This window comes from Ovis aries, chromosome 1, assembly GCF_016772045.2.
Source record: "Ovis aries strain OAR_USU_Benz2616 breed Rambouillet chromosome 1, ARS-UI_Ramb_v3.0, whole genome shotgun sequence".
NCBI classification, from domain to species: domain Eukaryota; kingdom Metazoa; phylum Chordata; class Mammalia; order Artiodactyla; family Bovidae; genus Ovis; species Ovis aries.
In genome coordinates, this window is record NC_056054.1 from 53,742,089 (window position 1) to 53,762,766 (window position 20,678).

At 38.9% G+C, this 20,678-nt stretch overlaps 1 protein-coding gene across 2 annotated transcripts in view; it reads left to right on the forward strand.

Annotated features, from left to right (window-relative positions):
- The first annotated feature begins 622 nt into the window (after positions 1-622).
- The window catches only part of AK5 (adenylate kinase 5), a 272,560-nt gene continuing 252,504 nt past the window's right edge, over positions 623-20,678 (forward strand). Inside the window, exons 1-5 of one of the 2 annotated variants that reach the window (XM_004002092.6) lie at positions 623-1,074; positions 6,146-6,332; positions 12,173-12,340; positions 16,260-16,429; positions 16,532-16,645. In XM_004002092.6, coding sequence (XP_004002141.4) covers positions 1,015-1,074; positions 6,146-6,332; positions 12,173-12,340; positions 16,260-16,429; positions 16,532-16,645 — 699 coding nt within the window. In that variant the 5' untranslated portion in view covers positions 623-1,014. The remainder of the gene's footprint in view (positions 1,075-6,145; positions 6,333-12,172; positions 12,341-16,259; positions 16,430-16,531; positions 16,646-20,678) is intronic. The other variant, XM_042249944.2, reaches the window with a different exon arrangement.

A 20,678-nucleotide genomic window follows, 5' to 3' on the forward strand; every position in this document is an offset into this window, starting at 1 on the left:
AAGCACGTTTCCAATTGAAGTAATCTCCGACTCTCCACCACCACCCACCTCTCCACCTTCTCATTCCTCTCTACAGACGTAATTACTAGTTGATTACTTACTAATCCTTCTGTTAAGGAGAATTTCAGCCTCACTGTAAGGATTCGTAACACTAACAGGGAAAAACTGGAGACTAGCTGGTAAAACTTTCCTGAAGGGTAGGAATATCGTAAGGAGGATGGCGTCCACATCATCAGTTCCCTTGAACTCCTCACTCCCAGCTCCCTATGAAGGATCGGTAACTTTAGAAATAAAGCATAAATGCTGTGGCAATTAGGTTTCTTCCTGGGAGTTTCTTGGGCATTCAGGAGTAACTCGTGTGTGTGTGTGTGTGTGTGTGTGTGTGTGTGTGTGTGTGTGTGTGTAGAAGGGAAAGGGTCGCAGGTTCCTACAGACCCGGACTCTGCTCCTTTGGCCGTCTGATCCCAGGTGGCCGCGTCCCGGGGGCGGCATGCAGGGAAGCACGGTGCCGGGGTGGCAGTGTGACACGGAGGGGTGTGACTGCGAGCCCCCCGCGCGCACCCGTACCCACCCTCGCACCCCGCACCTCCCGCGCAGCGTAACTGGCCGCCGCCGCCGCCGCAGACCGGGCTCGGGAGGTGCAAAGCACCGCGTGTGGAGCCGGAGAGGCGGGCGGGCTGCTGCCTGGCGTCCGCCGCGCGGTCCTCCCTCCTCCGCTCTCTCCGCCTCTCTCCTGGCGGCCGCGCAGCCCGGAACCTGGGAAGCCGCGGCGCCGAGCCCGCAGCTCGGGCGCGGGGACCAGCACAGAGGCGCGGGCGGCGGGAGCGCTGAGACCACAGTCGCCGCGGAGAGGCGGAGGGGAGCCCGGCCTGAGCTGGCGGAGCCGAGCGTGTGAGTGTTTGCGCGTGAAAGCGAGGGCTGCACGGTGCTCGGCACTGACACCGCCGGCCCCGGCCCAGGTCGCCGCAGCCCCGGAGCCTCCCGTCTGCGCCCCAAGGCACGCGCGAAGCAGCCATGAACACCAACGAAGCCAAGGAGTATCTGGCTCGGAGAGAAATCCCTCAGCTTTTCGAGGTAGGGGGCTAGGTCTGGCAGAGACGGACGGGGAGATCGGGGCAGGGCATCCCCGAGGTTCTGGGTGAGGAAGCCGCGCCCCGTCCCACCTTGAAGAAGAGGGGCACGCAAGTGAGGGCGCTTGCAGAAGCTTGCTCGCCCGCTTGCCCGGGGGTAGCTGCCTTTCTGGCGGATTGCTGGGTCCTTGAATGGCTCGGCTCTTGTCGGGTGGCTGGGCTCAGAAGCCCCCATCTCGAAAATCAAGTTTCATCTTCAAACTGGTTCTGAAAGCAGGCTGCCCCCCGCGCATCCCTCCGATGTGGACTCCCAGGGTGGGCTGCTGGCAGCGGCCGGCCGCGCACTCCGGGGGCGAGGATCAGGCCAGGTGGGTACCCTGGCGCCTAGCAGCGAGCAAGGACTCTGAACCGAGGGGTCCAGAGTCCCAGTCCCTCCGCGCGCCGAGGGTCGGGACCCCAGCGCTGACTCGGAAGTGAGGATGAAAGGGGCCCGGACAAGGGATAGCTTGGAGGAGAGGGATGAAGATGCAAAAAAACAAATCCAAACCCATCAAAGGCAGCGCTACCTCCCGGGTGGCAGTCACCCAGCGCTGCTCTGCGCTTTCGGTGAATGAACTGCAGAGCACGTTTTCCCGTCGTCTTGGAAGAGATAGATGGTTCTCCTTCCTCACCTCCCCAGCCCATAGCTTTCGCCCGCCTTAACCAACCCACCTAGAGAAAGCCAGTCCTAGAGGGAGTGGCGAGGCGGGCGTGACTCCTGTTGCTCTGTCTTCTTCCCACCGCATCACAGCAGCATCTGCACCAGGGCCCCCGGGGGATGGGGGACACTTTGAGAATGCGGGAGAGGAAGCTGGAGGATGAACTAGAACCTTGGTTAGTTCTAAATGACAGCCAACCTCCCGAGTTGTTTTGCTTCCTTTCCTTCTCTCTGTATTTGAATTTTAAAACATTCCTTAATCCTGTGTTTTTACTTAGGTTAAGGGAAAAAAATGGAAGCAAGCCAGGCTTCACAGAGCAAGTCCTGGACCAGGTTCCCCATTTCTGAAAGATGATAGACTATAGACTAATTAGTAAACTAGAAGGCGTGCATTGCTCTTTCTCCTATTTGAGGGGGGTTGTTCTGCTAAAAGGAATTTTATAACACCACTTGGAAAAATAATTTTGCCTCTGTTTTCCCAAATTGTCTTTAAATGGACCTCCATAATTACAGATCTTCCTTTTTAACTCACCTCTTAAGCCATCGATTTCAGGTCTATCTGAAAACAAGATATCCAGGTAAATCACCCACTAAGCGCAAGCCTGGTGCGTGAAACTCAAGTCTAGCAAATGTGTCACTAATATTTGAAAATAATCAGGAGATGTTGCATAAGGACAGGTCTTGAGGGTTTGTAGGAATCTTAAGAATTTTCTTTGTTTCTATCTTCAAAAAGTAAACATGGAGACGAAGAGCTGAAGGGTTTTGTCCATAAATACTACTACTGACATCAGTGTCATTCCTAAAAGAGTAATTAGAAGCATCTGCAGGAGGGTCACCTGATTGGAAAGTGCCACTTAAATTGTACTCCTATTTTCTTTATAAATGTGGGTACTGTTTTTCTCCTTGGTAACTGCAGAGAATTTTGATCGTTTGTACATGAAAATCTACACTGTTTATGCAAATAAGTGATGGCAGGTGCTTTTGTTCAGGTGCTATGCTTTTCCTTGGCTTTTCTGCATATGAATGGGAGGTTACAAAATAGTACACACCCAGAAAAGGAAGTCAACTTGCTTAGGTGAAATACAGAATTATAGAGTACTTAAATGCAATCCCAGGCAATGCGAAGGTGGAAGGAGACTGCTGGTGACCTCCAAAGGCTCCATCCTTCCTGTAAGAAGAATCTGTGCTGCTCGTAGCACAAGAGAAAAGTAAAACTTGGCAGTTCTCCATGTGATGAATGTAGATAGCAAAACCAAATGCTTTAAGTTTCCAAACTGGATTTTATCCCTCAAAAAATGCAATATGGGTACCTATATAAAGTTTCTAGGTATATAAAGTTTCAATTAAATATCTATCAAACCCAAAACATTGGACACAGTTGCAGATACTAGACACCATTGTAGACCAAGAGAATGATTATTGAATCTAAATATTGTCAAGCAACAATCTGTATCTTACTGACATTTCAGATTTCTTTTTGACATGAGACATCACATGAACTAAAAGGATAGGTTCAAGTTTGGGATGTGTTTCCATTTCTAGATTAAATGTTTAAGGCAAAAATCACTTTTCCCTAATTCTGTCATGAAATCTTAACTCTAGTTAACTTTATGGTATGTATATTGATCTTGTGTCGTTGTGTCCTAGAGCAGAGATTTGGCAATCCATTTGAATACTGGGGAAAGTCAAAATAGATTACTCAAGTTCTCAGAGGGTTAACTCAAATAGACTGAGTAAAACAATATCTGCTCGTTGTTTTGGATCCCTGATGGTGACTATTAGAAGAAAAGATTTAAATTATCTATGAAGGAGTGGACCTCATTCTCGCTTCTGATATCTGTACCCCTTTTGGAGTCAGATTCGGTTAGAAAGGGTGGAAACATATATTTTCCAGCAAAAAAATTCTTCATTGAGTATGTTCACTCATTTTAGGGCAATAAAAGGGATAAAAACTCAATGTTGGCTTAAAACTCAACATTCAAAAAACAAGGATCATGGCATCCAGTCCCATCACTTTGTGGCTGATAGATGAGGAAACAATGAAAACAGTGACAGATTTTATCTTTTGGGGCTCCAGAATCACTGCAGATAGTGACTGCAGCCATGAAATTAAACGACGCTTGCTCCTTGGAAGAAAAGCTATGACCAATCTAGACAGCATATTAAAAAGCAGAGACATTACTTTGCTGATAAAGTTCCATCTAGTCAAAGCTATGGTTTTTCCAGTAGTCATGTACGGATGTGAGAGTTAGACTATAAAGAAAGCTGAGTGCCAAAGAATTGATGCTTTTGAACTGTGGTATTGAAGGAGACTCTTGAGAGTCCCTTGGACTACAAGGAGATCAAACCAGTCAATCCTAAAGGAAATCAGTCCTGAATATTCATTAGAAGGACTGACGCTGAAGCTGAAACTCCAACTTGGCCACCTGATGCAAAGAACTGACTCATTGGGAAAGATCCTGATTCTGGGAAAGATTGAGGGCAGGAGCAGAAGGGGATGACAGAGGATAAGATGGTTGGATGGCATCACTGACTCAATGGCCAAAAGTTGGTGATGGACAGTGGGGCCTGGCGTGTTGCAGTCCATGGGGTTGCAAAGAGTTGGACACGATTGAGTGACTGAACTGAGGGATAAAAAAATTAAAGATCTAATCTCAGTTGGTAAAGAATCCCCCGGCAATGCAGGAGACCTGGGTTTGATCCCTGGGCTGTGAAGATCCGCTGGAGAAGAGATAGGCTACTCACTTCAATATTCTGGCCTGGAGAATTCTATGGACTGTATAGTCAATGGGGTCGCAAAGAGTCGGACATGACTGAGTGACTTTCACTTTCACTTTCAATCTTGAATGACTCAAGTTGCAGTTGGATTACCTATGGGGCACAGATTTTCTGGCACTTTCTTTTTATCCCATATATGTTTTTACAAGATGTAGAGAGAGGAATATAAGAAATCAAAACCATTGAGTTGGAATCCTAGGCCTACGCGTTTCTAGCTGAGTAACCTAGGTCAATTCACTAACATCTCGGAACCCTGAGTTCCTAGTCTATGAATGAGGATAACAATGCCACATAGGACTAAAAGTGCATTAAGTAAGCTAAAGCACACAGATATACAGTAAGATATAGAGTAAGCCCTGTCACGGAGTTAGCTATGTTAATGTAGGAGGAATGTGAGTAGTTAAACCCAATGTGTGTGTGTGTGTGTGTGTGTGTGTGTGTATGTATGCCCAAGTTCATTTTTTCCACTCCCTCTGCAGTTGAACCCCTCAGATTGAACATTCTAACCCATATTACTTAGGGTTTCAGAGGATTAATGTACCTGGTAGAGACTGCCTACCACTTTGAGCAACTCACACAAGAATAATTTGAAAATAAAGTGCTGTATTTAGAAAAGCTATTAGCCTTTCAAAGAGTGTATGTTTTGTTTATTAATAACAGTGATAATAATCCTCAATGCTTTCCATAAAATACTCCAAAGAAAACTTTCACATCAGTTCAGTTCCCAGGAATGAGCATTTCCAAATCTGTAGCATTGATAGAAATTAATACTTGTGACATATCAGACACCAGGCTTTCTTCTATAATTTCAATTACATATTGAAATATACATTGTAGTGATTTATTTTATATCAAATAGATTTTTTGGAGTCAGTCTTTATATTTTGAGTGTATTTTTTTTTTCTGATTAGAGAACAGTCCAGGATGTACCTGCCATGTGCAAGGAAAAGTGTCAGAGGCTGGATAGTGAGAAATAAATAAGACCCACACTGTATTGTTGAAGATTTTATAGGTTAGAAGAGAAGACCAAAACATAAACTGATGGTTTTAGTATGAATGGCAGGTAAGAGTTTTTTCTGGGTACAATGAACACCAAAGAAGGGGTCTGCAAGCCAACCCAAGGGCTCAGTGGGGACTTTCTGATGATGATTATGATGGTGATTAAATCCATCAACGTTTATTATTTACTATGTTCCAGGTGTTTCAATCCATAAATCACCCTCTGCAACTGAGGCTTGGAGACTTTAAGGATGGGTAGGAATGAAATCAGTCATCACTGGGGCATTTTTACACACTGTACTTAATCTCATATTGATAGGGTTCATCCATTTTAAACAATGCAGTTGCCCTCATTGTTTTTGTTTTGTTTTTTGCCTTAATTGTTTAAAGGACAGAGAATGCTGAGCTGAAAACTAACTGGTCAAGAATTTAAGGGGTTCTTTTAATTACTCAGTAAGAGCATAATTTCAACTCAAATTGTTTATTTAAAAAATGCAAAGAATCCAAACAACCCAGAATTTAAAGATGGGATATACACTATTTTGACAAAGGTGGTTTAAAAACATATTTTATGTGGACGTATTTTGTTGTTATATTTCAGAGCCTTTTGAATGGACTGATGTGTTCGAAGCCTGAAGACCCAGTAGAATACTTGGAAAGTTGTTTACAGAAAGTAAAGGAATTAGGGGGATGTGACAAGGTGAAATGGGATACATTTGTAAGCCAGGAGAAGAAGACTTTACCTCCACTCAATGGAGGACAGTCACGGAGATCCTTCCTAAGAAATGGTAATGTATATGTAGAATAATAGTTTATATTTATAGCAATATTCTTTAAAACATAACATATAAACTGTAGGCAGTGATTTAATTTAATAGGTTTTCAAATGCTTGAAAGGATATTTGGTCCTGAAACAGGACTAATTTCTCTCTGCTACTAATTCTAATCTCTTCTATGATAAGACAAACACAATTACATACCGTTGTCCAGTACTTCACTAAAAGCTTAATGAAATTTTTTACTGACTTCATTATTTTGTAAAATGAATTACATTAACAAACTGAATTTTTCTTAAAATTTCAATAAGACTTTTCCAAATAAATGAGTAGATGACAGACAAAATTGATAGTTATTAATAACTATAACATTTTTATTAGCTAAGAAGAGATTTAACTTGTTGCTGTGTTTCCAAATTCATTTTAATGTATCTGCATAAATGCATGTAAAGTTTATACTAGTTAACTCAAGAAGGATTTATTTAGCAGGTACTGAATGCAAAGCATGAGATTAGGCATTTGGGTGCTATGAAAGAAATGGGATGCATAAACTTGTTTAACAATTTTAGGAATAATTTGGAACTAAGAACTGGAGTTCACTAGAGGAGATTCATGGTATCCTAGCTTTCCAAAATTTGTGTTTATCAAAATTAGTTCAACATCGGCCAAGCAGCCCTTTAGGCTCCAGATAAAATTGAGAAATACAATAGTATTTGCAAAGTGGAATCAGTTCCAATCAGAAGAAGCCAATTAATTCTTTTCCAGTGGCCCAAATCATTCTGTTTTCAAATTTTAAACCATTCTTAAAAATTGTACCTAGAAAAGTTTTAATTATGCAGACAGAATTTGAAACAGAGACAATTCTATTTGCAATAAATACAAGGGGAAATACATTTTAGTCTGTTTTATCTTACCATTGGGGCTTCCCTGGTGGCTTAGTGGTAAAGAACCCACCTGCCAATGCAGGAGACACTGGGTTCAATTCCTGAGTTGAAAAGATCCCCTGGAGAAGAAAATGGCAACCCACTCCAGTATTCTTGCCTGGAAAATTCCATGGACAGGAGAGCCTGGTGGGCCACAGTCCATAGGGTTGCAAAGAGTCAGACACAACGACTAAACAACAGCAACATCTTACCTTGACAACCTTAAATTTTATTTGAACACGGGGAGGAGTCATAGTGTATTAATTTTTAAGAAACACAAGCAAGGAGAAAAAGCAGAAATGCTATTGTCTCAGAAATATCTCCGGAGAGGAGAAGACTTCTCTGTCCATGCAGGAGCTCCTCTAGGTCATTTAGGCTTCAAAGTTCAAAAGAGCACCTGTAGGCAGTTATCACGGTGGCAGACCACTTAGGAAATTACTGCTTAAGGGAACACAATGATATTTCTGTGAGCTTGAAGGGTTCATACACCTTCCCCAAAGGGCTAATTTCCTTCCCCAGAATGTCATAATATATTTGTATCTAGCTCAATGTTAAATACATGCCCTCTGCCCTTGTTAAATCAAGTGACAAATATGGGGAATTTCTTTTTAAACCTTTAAGCACTACAAACCTTAAATATTACTGGATTTAGTCTAAGATATGTTTGTGCTTTCAAATGTAACTCTAAGAGGATGTGACATTCACCTGATCGAAAAGCTGCTCTCAAACTGGTTGTATAAACTAGTACTTTGTAGCAAAATGAAATTTGAATGCTTCTATTTTATACTTTCACTTGTCTTCATTATATATAGAAGCCAGGCAGGCCAAGTATGTAGTAGACAATGGTGGGGATATGGTGAAACTGGAGAACAAGACTAGAGGGAACAGTCATTGTCTAAAGGCAGTCAAGCACAAATTTGGGGAAAACATCAAGATGAACAAAGCACATCTATGGGGCTGCATTGGACCCACTGATGACCATTTTGGAACCCTCAATTAGCAGAATGAGCTACAATAGGAATGGAAAATGTAGGTTTAACTTTCATTAAAATTGAAATTGCTTTTTAATTTTAGACTCTCCATTACCTATTGACACTTTACCAGAATTCCCACTTAGAAATCTTTTACTTAATCATCAAATAAAAGCTTTCACATACTATGGAAACAAGAATGTTACATCACACTGTCTGATATCTGGAACATAGCCTAAAAGGCAGAAAATAGTTTCTAAACTGATGAATCCTGAAATAATAAAATTTTATTTTATGAACTGCTATACAAGTTTGTGCTCTGTAGGTTTTTAACTGTGATTTATATAATACACTGTTAAAAAATAAACAGTATTGCTAACTTCCCTGTAACTTAAAGTGTTGTCATTATTTCTAGAAATAAAAAGTGATCTGTACATTTTTGCTGAAATATTGACAGAGCTATGCTAATATATAATTATCATGAAAATTATTCTGTGAAATAAAACATTTTAATAATTTTTAAGCAACTTACTTTTCTAAGTAAAAATATAAAAAAAGAATAAATTATTAGCTGACGGTTCTTTAAAATGTTATACTATAAATGTGAGATGAGCATCCATTTTTTTGCAGTGTATGTACAACTGAACAAACGATTACTCATAAATTAAGAGTTTTAGTCCCATAGCTCCAAATGTCCATAGAACTTTTCTTTTGGAATATCTCATTGTCATCTTTACTGAACATGTCAAAAACTAAACATATCATATTTGCTTCAAAATGACCCTCCTTTTCTTATTTCCATGGAGTCAGTCAATAAGTCAGTTGAGCTATAAAATAACCATGTATTGAGTACTGCTATGTGTCAGACACGCTTTTAAGACTGAGGTTGTGTAGCCTCCAAGAAAGAACAAACGTGGCACATGCCCTCACGGAGCTTACAGTGTAGGATGAAGCCAAGCATTTAATGAGAAGCGCAGTGACTCCTATAGGAAATACCACATGCTGATATTAACAAGACAGGTGGATCCATCCTTGGCTAGATTCAAGGCAGTCTTCCTGGAAGACCTGATATGCTAATATAAGAGGCAGAAAGCTGAGTAGGTGTCAGATAGAAAAGGATGGAGGAGATTGAGAGTGTACTAGGGAACAGAGAACAGAAATACCTGACATAGGAGAGGCCTGGATAAAGACAGGAAGGAGAGAAGCCCAGTATTTCTGGAACATTAAAGAGAGGGCAGGAAGATACAGTATGAAATGCAGTGCGTTCCTATCTTCTAGGCTTTTCACCTGGCAGTTGTTTTTGAACAGGCACCTTCACTGATCTCTCATGTGTGCGTGTGCGCTAAGTCGCTTCAGTCATGTCCAACCTATGCAACCCTTTGGACTGTAGCCCACCAGCTCCTCTGTCCATGGGATTCTCCAGGCAAGAATATTAGAGTGAATTGCCATACCCTCCTCCAGAAGAGTATGGCAGAAGATCTCCTCTAGGAGGTCTTCCCGACCCAGGGACTGAACTCATGTCTCCTGCATTGACAGGCAGTTTCTTTACCACTAGCGCCAACTGGGAAGCCCATATCCTAATCCAAATCATGTCTTTCATATCCAGCACTCATTTCCATATCCCCTATTTCCCCTCTTACCTAAGCCCTCACTTCTCTTGTGTGAATCACTTTAACAGCCTTCTAGCTGTACTCTTTCTGCTCCTAGTTTTTCCTACTCAGATCCATTCTAACCACCACCAGATTTACTTTCCTGGAAAACATATTTCATTATGTCATTCCTCTACCCCCAAAAAAGCCTCCACTGGGTTTCTACCAGATTGAAGCTGAAACCCTTACCCTGGTGATTAAAGTCCTCCACATTGTGACCACACACTACCTACCCATCTTCTGGCTTTTCTCCATGTGTGTGCTAAGTTGCTGCTATCATGGAACTTTTTCTAATGGGAGAGGACAAACAACAAGTGAATTAGAGGCCTCTCAGATGGTGAAGAGGTATGTGCTGTGCAGACCATTATTATAAGGGGCGATGTCCTTGAAACTGAGTGGCTGCCCCAGATTAAAATGTCAGTAAAGTCCTCTTATAGGAGGTGACATTTAAACTGAAATGTGAGTGACAAGAAGCAGTTAGCCATGGGCTCAGTAAGGAAAGAGTATTTCAAGCAATGGACTTTTTGCCAAGTGTGAAAGCAAGCAACCACTAGGGGTCTATTGCAGTAGTCTGGGTAAATGATGGTAGTTTGGGGAATAGTTGTGTTAGTGGAGACACAGAAAAAAAAACAACTGTGTTACAGATATGTTTTAGAGGTAAGTCTATGGGGACAGATGTGAAGAGTGAGGGAAGAAAATAGTCAAGGATAATGCTTAAAGTGGTGCCCTGTGTTGGATGAAGCAATTCAATTTCAAGGCAGAAAAAGATAATATTGTTAGTGCCTTTACTGACATAGCCCTTCCCAGAATTTTCTAAAGAATACCCTCTGTCATCTGTAGACAACCTCACTCTTTTCTTGTAAATGAAGTGAGTCCCATGAGTCAGTAGTCAATGACCTCATTTATTGTATGAACAGAAAATGAAAAGTTCTGCCTGATCAGCATCCCCTGGAGAGATGTGAGCATTATGCCATGCTAAAATCCAGTGATGCCCTTAACCAGATTTCTCATGAAGGCCAGGTGACCTTCCGTCTCCTTTGTGCTATTGCCTTTGGGGTAGTTACAGCTTCTCTTTGCCTCCTTGAATACCAGACCATGATGAAGAAGGAAGGATCTATGAATCAAATATCAACAGCTGGTTGAGGCCATGTGCCTGACTTGGCTTGCCAGCTCTGTCCTCTGGTCTATTTGAATATGTCATTTGTATTTCCAACTCGAGTCTTGTATTTTATTTCTCCCAACTGAGAAATCCTTTCTACATTTCATCACCTGTTCTAGTCTTTCGAGGTTCAAGTCCTGCCTCCTTTGCAAGCTCTTTTATACCACTCCAGCCCAGATGGATCTACTCATTCATTGAACTCCTATGGTGTTTACCATAGAGATATTCATTTTAGCACTTAACAAACGTGGTATACATACTGCTACCAAATATAAGCATGTAAGCTCTGTATTGTAAGCTCTGTGAGGATAGGATGACATCTTATTTTATTTTTCTACTGAACCATCCTCAACACACTAACATGTCTAACAATAAATAGCAAATATTTGTCACTATTGTAGATGTAAATTTAAATCTTCATAGTCACATTTTTTAATCAAGGAGATTAAAGATAATAAATATTGGGAAAGTAAAGTTAAATGACAATGAAAGATGTTCCAAATGTAGAAAACGTTTGCTACTCTCTGCCTTGTAACAATACCTTAAGGTTTTGTGCATTATGCCACCAAGCTGTTCCACAGAATGACACCATAGTACCTGAATCATAGTGACTGCATATCTATATTTATGGATAAATGAAACATTGTATGTCAGCATTATCTCCATGGGCAGCTGCATATGGTTGTGAAAGTTGTGAAGGTATGCAGTACACTACTCTAGGGAGCACCGTTTTCGGAGAACAAGATATACATGAACTACCAAGCAAGACTAGGCGAACTTAATGTTCCACTAGGGCCGAGGTTGGCCGCCTACGAACCGAGGGCCAAGTCTGGCTTCCTGCTTGTTTTTTATAAACAAAGTTTAATTGGAACACAAGCACATCCACTTGTTTACTTATTATCTAAGACTGTTTTCCTAACTATTAATAATTGTAGTATGAGACTCTATGACCCTCAAAGCCCCAGGTGGAGACTATCTGACCCTTTAAGGAAGAGTTTGCTGACCGCTTAAGGGGACAGGAATCTACTCTCAGTTGAAAACAATCAGAATCATTTAATTTTAAAATTTCTTCAACTAATTGGTTAAGTGCATAAAATGTTTTATTGTGCTTTTTTTTTTTCCGTTTCAAAGTTATCTTACTCTTTTGCAGTAATGCCTGAAAATTCAAACTTTCCTTATCGGCGGTATGATCGGCTCCCTCCAATTCATCAATTCTCCATAGAAAGTGACACGGACCTTTCTGAGACTGCAGAGCTAATTGAGGAGTATGAGGTCTTTGATCCTACTAGACCTCGACCAAAAATCATTCTTGTCATAGGTATGAGGCAGAAAGCAAAATTCTCATGCTATTGCTCTCTTTGTTCGTATGTTTATGTTCCAAAAATTATGTCAACTATGCACCATATTTGCAAATACTTAGCTGGATAATAAGTAGAATAGAAACAAAAACTCGAGAGACAGTAGATGGACATATTTTTAGTATCATTTTCAATAAAATATATTGTTATATTTAATGCCTATTGCACTTTTATAGAATCTCATTACAATGTCGTAGAAATTCCTGGTCACTGAAAACAAGTGACCTCTTCAAGATTTATTGTCTTGTGGTTTTTATCTGCTTAATTTTTAACATAGGTAACTGCATCCATTAGAAGTGTTCTGAACATTGATGTGGCTTTTTTCCCTTTAACTCAACAAACTGAATTTTTACTATTAACTTTTGAGAAAAAAATAAATAATAATAATATGTTGGTAAAGATTCATATAAATGAATCTTCCTTATGACATACTGGCACCTACAATGAAATCTAAGTTTGATATTATTAGACAAGCAAATCTAATAGAACAATGTTTTACACAGCAAGTAACATCTGAGTATTAATGAATATAACAAGGATAATAGTTAATTTTTTAAATTGCCATGGTGAATCTTATGTTGAATATGAAAGTATCAGTCTGATGCCATTTCACAAGGAATAGATATTGAAACTGTCTTAAGTAATTTTACAACATGCATTTTTGACCACCCTTGCAATTCTAGCTTCCTCAAAAGCTGTAGAATTATGAGAGACCTGTGAATATGAAACATTTGTAATCGTCTCACTTCCAATTTGACTTATCTTTTGCAAAGATGACCAAAAGCAAAAATCTAGTGTGAGATATTCAAAGCTATATTCTAGCCAGCAATTGTTAGCCAAAGGCCACATGTATACAGCCCCCAAGCAAAGAAATACTGTTCCCAAAAGATCTAATGATGATGGCAACTGGGAAAAAACATGCCAATAAACAAAAGAAAAAGAGTTCAAGTTTACCAGACTAGCAGGAGGGACATTTGTACATCTATAAGTCTAATGAAAATAGAGTTGCAAATATATTTAGCCCTGGATTGTTACAATAATTGTAGTGTGAGAGTACAGAAATCAATTTTCTAAAATGTCAAAATATTCTCATGGTTTATGGCAGCCACTAACTATTATGCCATAAATCTCTATCTATTCTTGAAACTGGAATTTTTGTGTATGTGCTTAAAATTTTGGAGTTCTTACCTAGAAGACAAGGAAATGCCTTATTAAAAGATAAAGCCAGAGGTAAAGAATTGTTGGAAATTGTTTCACCATCTTATAATGAGATATTCTCTGTTTTGTTTTTCTTGTTGTTGTTAGTACAGTATTGGTGATTATTATCAAGATAAACAAATGAAAGCTTGATTGTTCACGAAAAGGGTGTAATACAAGTTGCTGTTGTAAAAATAGCGCATGTATATGAATTTTTTGTACACTGTGAATTTTATATGAAAATTATTTTAAAATTTCCGTAAACTAAGATCTGTGGAGAAGATACAAATGCTCAAATCCCATCCACTTCACAGTTCTTTTTTACTGAATAAAATCAACTAGTTTCCCAAGGGTGTGATTTTGGTTTTAGACTTACCCAATGTGTTATAACATTTTATGTGTTATAAGAATGAAACAGAACCAGTGAGCAAAAATAACTTTTAGAGGACTGAGATAAGAGAAGAAAAGAATTGAACCTTAGGTTGTTTGAGAAAATTGGGACGATTTTATGACTTTTGAGGAATTATAAAATAATTGTACCTGAACCTTACAAATTTTTATTAGTTACATCAAAGAGTGGGGGAGTACAGATACCCACATCTAAATAAGCAAAATTTCCCTTCTGGCAATACCAAAAAAAAATTTTTTTAAGCTAGCCTTCTTGGCACAGATGTTAATGAATTTCTCTTATGTTAGCATAATTGTAAAATCTAAGAATAAGAGGGATCCTAATATTTAAAGTAGTGGAATTAAATAAATATAGCAAATTAAACTTACTCTGGTTTCAGGGAGAAGAAAATAAGATTAATTTGTTATGATGCTTCAGTAGTCAAATTCATCCAATATATTAATGCTATTCTCTGTCAATTATGCTAATCATACTTTTTGTTGTCTACTGTTGCCTCCATTAGTTGACAAAAAGCTATTTTTTCTTGAAGGTGCCATAACTTTCTTAGTGTGTTTGAATTTTTTTTAATTCAGTGAAATTTGTGGTGTCTTAATTTGATGACTTATGAGATCATAACATTAAGAAAGGTGTGAAAGTGTAGTTTATGAAAGATGACTTTCATTCTTCAGGGATCAAATTAGTTTGACTTTGTTGACAGCGTTGGTCATGTATTTATTTTTCTTCAAGCCATGATTTAATAGGCCTAAAGCAGCTATGAATATTTGAGACCAAAGCTTGCTTTTCATTTGGCAGTAATGAATTTAATATAGTATTAACGGTAGTCTAATGATAAGTCTAGTAGGATTGTATTTAGAGCTTCTTAGCAAGAGAATGTCAAAAATGTCAATAAATTTCTAAGTTTAATGAGGCAATGAAGAGACAAAAGCCAGTTTTACAAGGATCTCAATCCCAAAAAGGATCTCAGTATACTAGCTGATCTTAGACTTCTGGATATTAAACATTTTTTAAAGAAAATAAGCCCTGGCCAACCAAGTTGACTCACTCAGAATTCTCCTACAAAATCCAAAACAAAGTGAAACAAATACCTGTTGTTTTTTTTTACTTATTAGTTGCAACAATAATTTTTTTTAATGTACTAAATAATGATATGTAGAATGATTTCTACCCCCAAAAAAATTGGTAAATGGAATTAGTAAAGAGACCATCAACTCACTTTTCTATTGACTTTTTATTTTCAATATGGTTTAACAAATTATAATTATATTTCAGTGAATATTACCAAAAATAGTTCATTGCATATTTTAAAAATATTCTGTCTACACTCAATAATTTATGATTAAGTATTTGAAAATATTTTATTTGTATAATTGCCAACAAATAACAAATCAGAGTGGGATGATTGTTATGTGCATTATTTCAAAATTTACCCAGACTTTAATTAACTTCCAATTAATCTAGGTTGTCTAAAAATATAAATCAACCAAGATAATATAATACTTGAAAATAAAATTTGAGGTATCTATTTTATAATTATTTAGGTGCCTATGTTTACAAAGAAATAAATGGCATTTCCCAATTATTGGTATTGATCTGTGTTGCAAAATATTGATTATTTCATGCTAATGTGTCACAAAATCAAAATTATCATGAGTTCTATGAAGTTGTTCTACCTTAAAGATCTCTTCCATTCACTCTTCATATTTTTTTTTCACTCTTCATATTTATTGCATCAAACTTCTTTTGAATTTAAAGGCAACAAGGCAAAGAGATGCTTGGACAGTTCAAAGAAAAATTTAAGGAAGCCATGTCAATATTGCTGGGCTTTTGGTTAAAACTAATTTTTACATTTCACTGCACTTGAACTCTATTGTTGTGTAGTACATTTCTGTCATTTTGATCATTGTCTTTTGTATCTCACAGAATTTTTTTTTTTATTACAGAGGATAAAAGTATTAGAGCTTACACAGGAAAAAATGGAAGCAGTTTCAGGTGTATTATTCAACTTTTAAAATTAGTTGTTTACTAAAATTGGTGAAGGAAAAAAAGGTCTCTTTCATTTAATAAGTTGATCATGACAGTTCTACCCTTTCCTTAGCAAAATCCACACGTTCTCTGCATTCAGAGGTAGCTCTGAGAATGTCACAAACAAGTAGAATAGTTTCCACACTGGTTGCTCGTCTAGACTCTTCATCTCAAGATAAAGACAATAGCTGTATGGAAGGGGATTTCTTATTGTATCGGAAGGTCACAGTTCTGCTTGTTTTAAATGACAGGTGGTCCAGGAAGTGGAAAGGGTACTCAGAGTTTGAAAATCGCAGAACGTTATGGATTTCAGTATATTTCAGTAGGAGAACTATTAAGGAAGAAGATCCATAGTACCAGCAGCAACAGGAAATGGAGTCTTATTGCCAAAATAATTACAACTGGAGAACTGGCCCCACAGGTACTGTTATAATTTGCTTCTGTCCTGCAAAGATTCTTCTACGAGTTGTCAGTGTAAGTTTAACTGTGGTTTTTCATCTTTTTTCTTAAAAAAAAAAAAAAGGAAACAACAATTACAGAGATAAAACAAAAATTGATGCAAATGCCTGATGAAGTGGGCATTGTTATCGATGGATTTCCAAGAGACGTCGCTCAGGCTCTATCTTTTGAGGACCAAGTAAGACTGTCTCCTTATATTTTAAATGACTGTTTTGTGTGTGTGTGCTTAAATCTTTGATATTAAAAATATATACATTTCTTGAAAGACTTGCTGTTATTTGGAATGAATTTGGCCTGAAAATGAACAAGTACATAAATTTGGGTTAGCAGAGGTCATTTCTTTGGCACAAGTGCTTAAAAATTGAAGACAGGCTCTGCCAAAAAGAAAAGATAACTAATAATAGACTCCACATTCTCGATGCAGGCAGACCGGTTTCAATCTCTGGTCAGGGAACTGGATCCCACATGCTGTAACTAAATAGATCCTGCATGTGGCAACCAAGATCAAGGATTCCATGTGCTGCAACTAAGACCTGGTGCAGCCAAATAAGTTAATTAATTTATTTTTTAAAAAAGCAAGTCATGATCAGTACTGCCCAGGGATGTAACATATGACCCTACCTACCTATAACAAGGTATGGTTTATGGTTCAGTTTTCCAAAACTTACTTAAATTTGAGCAGACTATGCCTGCTCAATACTCAACAACCTATTTTAAAGGGAAATAAATCAATTAAAATATTTTGTTTCCTTATATATTTATTTAATTTTGAAAAGCTAGTGTGACTAATTTTTCATTCAAAAATTTTAACTACAAAAATAACAAATATTAGGGCTTCCCTGGTGGCTTAGACAGTAAAGAATGCAATGCAGGAGACCTGGGTTTGATCCCTGGGTCAAGAAGACCCCCCTGGGGAAAGGAATGACTACCCAGTCCAGTATTTTTGCCTGGAGAATTCCATGGACAGTAGTTCCTGGTGGGCTACAATCCATGGGGGTCTCAAAGAGTCAGACACGACTGACTAACACACACACAGCAAATTTTACGTCTTGGTGTAAAAAGCGAATTTCCATTAATACTCTTCTTCCATTCCACTGTCTGTCCTCTCCTGAGAAATAGAAATAGCATTAAGCTTATTATGTATCCTTCCAAGCCATTTTCTATACATTGCACTTTTACACACCCAAGCATTGATATGTGTCCTTGCTCATAAACAAATGCACTTTTAATTTTCATAGCTATTTCCCAACTGTCCTCCAAACAGACTTTTCCAAGTTATAGTCCCATTGATGTTGAATAACAGTATATTTCCCAAGACCCTTTCCAACCAGATATAATTTATATTTAAAAATTTTGCCACCCTGATAAGTAAAAACAGTATTTTATTTTTATTTTTATATTTCTTTAGTTATTACTGAGGTTAAGTATATTTTCAGATACTTATTGACCATTTATATTTCTTCCTTGTGTGAATACCTGCTTTCCTTTGCCTATTTTTCTACAAAGTTGTTTATCTTTTGCTTATTTAGAGAAGCTTTTAATATATGACAGATATTATATCAAAGAGGACTAAGTGAAATAAGTTGTCAATTTATGTCTCATATAAAAGAAGTCTGGAGTTAGACAGTTTCAAGGCCAGAAGATAGCTTTGTGAAACCTGCCTTTGAATGTGTGTGTGTGTGTGTGTGTGTGTGTGTGTGTGTGTGTGTGTGCGCTCAGTTACTCAGCCTGACTCTTTGTGACTCCATGGACTGTAGCCCACCGTGCCCATGGGATTTCTCAGGCAAGAATATTGGAGCGGGTTGCCATTCCTTTCTGCAGGGCATCTTCCCAACCTGTGTCTCCTGCGTCTCCTGCATTGGCAGGTGGAATCTTTACCACTGAGCTCCCTGGGAAGCCTACCTTTGTTTTTTTTTTGTTTTTTTGTTTTTTGTTTTTTGTTTTTTTAAAATTTTAATATCTTTAATTCTTACATGCGTTCCCAAGGAAGCCTACCTTTGAATACTCACATTAACTGTTTTGGGGATGTGTATTGTGCTGGAATATTTTTCTCTCCTGATCATATTTCTCCCTCCAGAATCTCTGATGCTTAGTGAGCATAAGGGTTTAGTTCTAATTGCTCTGGCCTTGAAGAGAGAAAAATTTTAATAAAAAATCAAGTTTTTGCTGTTGCTATTGCTATTAAATGATATTGCTGTTGAAAACAGGAACCTCATCAGCCATTCCATTGATTCATGGTTATGGTGGAAGCATGTTAGCCAAGTAGGCAGGAGTTCACACCCAAACCTGGTCTACATTACTCGTTGAATAAAATGCACTTGGCAAGTGCAAGCAGAAAACTACATGATTTGCTTTGTCTATTGCCTTTCAAATATGCTATGTGTCTCTCGCTTCTTCCTTGGATCCTCTACAGGATCCTAAACAGGCAGATCCTATAGTTTTCCTGCTCACTTCAAAATAATAACAGATAGTTTCATTTTCAGGTATTAAAAAACGCTATCCACAATTATATCCCAATAAAGCCAGAAAAAAATTTTAATTAAAAAAAAAAGCTCAGTCCAATGTAAATCAAAACTTCAGCTTCTCATTCAGTTTAACATATGTCTGCTATCCCCAGCTTACGCCTAGTTCAGGCACAGAAACCTAAAGTGGTGTGGCAGAATCCTGAAATTCTTCCCGGTATTGCTTGCAGCAGGGCAGGTGCTGGGGAAGGGGCAGAAATACATGACTCTCCAGCAGCTATGTCCTCTATAGCCTGGGCATGAGTGGTGACCATTCATAACAGCAGGTGAAAGGTCACAGTATCAGTTTGGGGACACATGTTGCCAAGTTCCATAATATGGTCTGGTATCTGTAGAATAAGCAGTGCATTACTCAACCACACTTCTGAGGCCGGAGAAGTCCAATGTAACACTTTCTTAGGTTGGCATTGTACCAGGTTCTTGCCGCTTGCTGGCAGTCCAGTGGTGCCTGAGGTTGGTGCTGCTATTGCTGACCTGCAGGAGTTCAGAGAGACAGAGGCAAAACTGCAGTGTTTAGGTAGAGCGAAATGTTAGAGGCAGCCCTTATCACTCCACACTCTATGTAGGCTTAATCTCCTGGGGTGTTTTTCTCCTGGTACCACTTCTGACACCAAATGTGTGGTGAGTTTCTACACCAATTCTCCAATCCTCTGACACCAACTAGATGTCCAAGAATTTCATTCAACTCTGACACTAAATACCCAGAGTCAATGCAGGCCCTACAGGTTAAGGCTCAGTCCCACGTGACTTCCTGCCACTTCAGACATCATTCAAAAGTCTGAGGGGCACCTAAATTCTGTCCACCCAAGTGTAAATTTGGAGATTTCTACAACATCCTCTTCAAGTTTGGTAATTCACTAGACTGACTCACAGAAATAAGGAGAATGCTTTACTTACATTGACCAGTTTATTACAAAGAATACAACTCAGGAAGAGCCAAACAGAAGAGATGTGTAAGGCGATGCATGGGGCTGGCGGTGGGGGCCTTGCTGTGGGACTCTTCCGGCACATGCGTGTGTTCACAAAGACAAGAGCTCTCCAAACGTCATTGCTGGAGAGTTTTTATAAGCCGGTCTCAAATCCCTTCCTGTTCCTAGAGACTGGGGAGTGGGGCTGAAAGTTCCACCTTCTCATCTCATGTTAGGTCTTTCTGCCAACCAGCCACCATCCTAATGCTATCTAGGGCCGCGCCCTGAGTCACCTCATTAGCCTAGTCTCAAGTGTAGTCAGAAGGTGCGAATTATGAACAACAAAAGACACTGCTGTTACTCAGGAAATTCCAAGTGTTTTAGAAACTCTGGGCTGGGAGTCAGGGACAAACACTAAATATATATTTTTATTTTATCATACTCCTCAAAGTTTATTTTTAACTAGCTTTTTTTTTTTTTTACTGCACATGTGAGCATGAATAAACACACATGCAAGTAGTTTCCCCTAAGACTTCCTTACAAGTCCAGAGCATAAGAAGAGATGGATTTCTGACATTAACTATATATTCTAGTGATGGTAAGACCATTGTAACAAAAAGACCTAACACTTAAGTGATCAAAGAAGTGTATTTTGGTTTTTTTCTTATAGAGAATAATGTCAATGAAAACAGTCCAGACTGGCTGAACAGCTTTTCTCCTTGGGATCATTTAGGTTTGCTCCAAGTTGTTGTTCTGCCACCTCCTAGGACACGTCATCATC